Genomic DNA, 3,377 nt, shown 5'->3' with positions numbered 1-3,377 from the left:
GAGCCGCATTTTCAGTGGGAGAAAGTGGACCTTTTGTAATGTCTGGTTCAAGGTCTGCATTTGGTTGTAGTGCACGCTATGTCTTCTAAAGAGGAGATAGAGGACTTTTTCTATATGTGTAGCTCCCTGTACAATTTCTTTAGGAAACCCATGGTGGCTGCACAGTGCGTACACTGGGGAAAAACTGAGAAGACTTCTTGATTAGTGATGGACTGGCCACCTCGCCACAATGTCAGTCATCTTTAAATCAATTGACAACATCACATAGATGCACGGTGAAATTTAATTTACTCCTGCATATGGCACAGATGTGAGACTTGAGGCCACAGACTTATTGAAAGCAGTGACAGATCCAAGCTTTAAGTTTATTGCTAACATGACTCCTCCACTGTCCTAACCAGTTACTGCAGTCTGAAGCTACTGATCTGCACTCCTGTGTCAAACTTGTCCGATGTATTGGTGTGTTGAAAAACTGAGATGTGATGCTACATTTGAGAGAAAAAAACTTTAGGAGGCACGCCAGGAGGGCATATGAGCACACCAGCTCCAAGCAAATTGACGGAGACTCATAGGTAAAACTTTGCAAGAGTATGTAGTTGTATAAGGAGTGACGCCGGACAGGAGAAACAGGTACGGGGAGTCAAACTTTTAATCAAGAACGGACATAGAACACGACAAGAACAGCGCCAGTACACGGGAAAATAAGGACATATGACAAACATCAATCCCGAGGCAGGGAACAGAGCTAGGGAACAGACAGATATGGGGAAGGCAATAACACAAGTAATAGAGTTCAGCTGAGTCCAATGAGTGCAGATGCACGTGACGGGGAAAGGTAGGTGTGCGTACTGATGGTGGCTTGATTGCATAATTCTGGAGAGCCTGGCGCCCTCGAGCGCCAGGGGGAGGAAGAGTGGGAACAGGTGTGACAGTACCCCCTCCTCCCCTCTAGGGGCGCCACCCTGCGTCCCACCTGGGCGGACCGGCCAAGACATCGGTGCTGGGCTAGCCAATTGGGGGAGGAAGACCGGGAGCAGCCGTGACATGAGCGCCGGGCAAGCCGACTGGGGTTAAACTCCCGACTAACCAGCAGGGGCGTGGGAGCCTGGTGAGCCGGCTGAGGCATGGGAGCCTGACAATCCGGCTGAGGCGTGAACGCTTGTTGATACCGCAGCAACGTGGAAGCCCGATGATCCAACGGAGATGTGACAGCCTGACGAGCCGGCTAGGCGAACAGGACCTGACAGTCCGGCTGAGGCCCGACGTGGGATGGGCGCCTTCCGAGCCAACCGGGGCAAGGAAACCTCCCGAGCCAGCTCGGGCAGGGAAGCCCGACGAGCTGCCTGGGCACCCCCGGTTCCATCGGCGGTGATCCAGAACCGAAGTCACCACCAACCGGAACGCCAGTACTCCCCAATGCTTCATGTGATGGCTTCGGGATTCTGTAAGGAATGACGCTGGACAGAAGAAGCAGGTACATGGAGTCAAACATTTAATCAGGAATGGACATAGAACATGACAGGAACAGCATCAACACACGGGAAAACAAGGACATGTGACAAACATCAAGTTGAACTCACAGTGGGTCAGCATGATAATGGAGACAAGAGGAAGTGTAAACAAGTGTTTTTCAGCACTTTGGATGCCGTTCTGGGGGAAATGTCCTCATGATTTAGCGAAGGAAATATTCAACTGGTGGAAATGCTGTGCACCATGGATCCCAAGAGCCCAAACTTTTTGTATGTGAACAAGGTCAAGCTACTATTTTAATCTAACCAAAACTGAACCAGTGGAGGCGGAGTTTACTGTGGCTGGCACATTCTTGCAAATTGACCCCACTCAGTGTTCTTCAAAGATACCTCGGGCCTTTGTCAACAATGCCGACTGTGCTGTTGGCACTGAAACATGGATTAACATTTGGGGCATCTAAAGCAATGTACGAAAGTTCCTTCTCCACCCTAAAGAACGTATTCAGTGAACACAGACTATCATAGAATTGCAGTACTGAGAGAGACTTCTTTCTTCATTTCTTCAAACAATCATCTTTATTTAATATTGATTAATATTGCAGTAATGAGGCTGGTCAACCCTCCACCCTTGAGTGTTGGACCCAGTAACCTAACCTTTACACAAATGCAGAGTTCTTTATATAGCTGACACTAACAATGCTCAGTCATGTTTGGTTCAACCCCCCTCATGCAGACCAAGGAGCATCATAAGCAACTCTGGGTTCATCCTTTCGTTATCTGCACATGAGTTGTTGTCTTAACCCCACCCTGGCTTAGTTTCCCAGATGCAAGGATGATTTTGAGACTATGAGGGATTGTTCTAGTAAAACACATTATTGTCTATGTGGTAATCTTTAACTAATTTGTCAGCTCAAGCCATCTCTTTATTTTACCTGGCAAGTCAGTTAAGAACAAATTCTTATTTTAAATGACGGCCTAGGAACAGTGGATTAACTGCCTGTTCAAGGGCAGAACAACAGATTTGTACGTTGTCAGCTCAGGGTTTTGAACTTGCAACCTTCCGGTTACTAGTCCAACGCTCTAACCACTAGGCTACCCTGCCACCCCAGGTGAACATACGCCCCAGATTAGCTGCAGGGAACGAGTGGAGCGGAGCCCATGAAAACACAGAAATACAGAGAACAAACAGAACATAAATTTCCTATTTGTTAAGTATTAATTGCTAACTATTAATATCAAACAAACCAGGTAAATATGTCAGTTTTCTATTACAAGACGCAGTATGCTACATCAATGAAAATCCCAGTTTGTCCAGCTGGCATTTGAGATGGACCTGACAAGTACATTTCACCAAGAAGGAGAATGGAATCAGAAACTTCACGTGAGGTTCAACACATCATCGAGGAGGCTTCAGGTCTTCTAAATGGTAAGCAACAACCTTTATGGCCCTGGTCGCTGTGCCAGAATAATTCATTAATTGGTTTTCCCTCCTATAAGCCTGGTTTTTTGGCAGATGTTTTATTGTAATGTATAGTTACTTTAGGCCTTTGCTTTTTACTTCAATGCATGTTAGATTTATCAGTGATTGTTAATGTCATTGCTTGCTTTTGTGGGTCTAATTGCTATTGATAAATATAGAGCTTTGCATTATTTGATGGGTATAGGGACAATGACCAATGTAGCCTGTTGGTTGTCCTCTGAGGTGAGCCCTGGCCTGGTGCATCTTGGGCTACCAGTCTTAGTGTGGCTTCTCTTCAATGTTGCATGCTTTCTTGTGTGCAAAATGACAGCTGTAGTGTATATGGCTGCATTTGAGAGGCCTTTTTTTGTACAAGTTTTGTACATTTTATATGTTGCAGCAGTATAGGACCACTACCGTGTGTAGCTTACTAAAAGAAGTAGGCAACT

The 3,377-nt window shown here is 46.2% G+C and overlaps 1 protein-coding gene across 1 annotated transcript in view; it reads left to right on the top strand.

The window, feature by feature from the left end:
- The first annotated feature begins 1,269 nt into the window (after positions 1-1,269).
- LOC135508806 (SH3 and multiple ankyrin repeat domains protein 3-like) overlaps positions 1,270-3,377 on the top strand; it is a 35,579-nt gene continuing 33,471 nt past the window's right edge. Inside the window, exon 1 of the mRNA XM_064929019.1 lies at positions 1,270-1,444. Within this exon, the coding sequence (XP_064785091.1) occupies positions 1,270-1,444 (175 nt within the window). The remainder of the gene's footprint in view (positions 1,445-3,377) is intronic.

This window comes from Oncorhynchus masou, chromosome 22 (genome assembly GCF_036934945.1).
Source record: "Oncorhynchus masou masou isolate Uvic2021 chromosome 22, UVic_Omas_1.1, whole genome shotgun sequence".
NCBI classification, from domain to species: Eukaryota; Metazoa; Chordata; class Actinopteri; order Salmoniformes; family Salmonidae; genus Oncorhynchus; species Oncorhynchus masou.
Note: the sequence above shows the minus strand (reverse complement) of the source record. Positions and strands in the feature narration are given on the sequence as shown.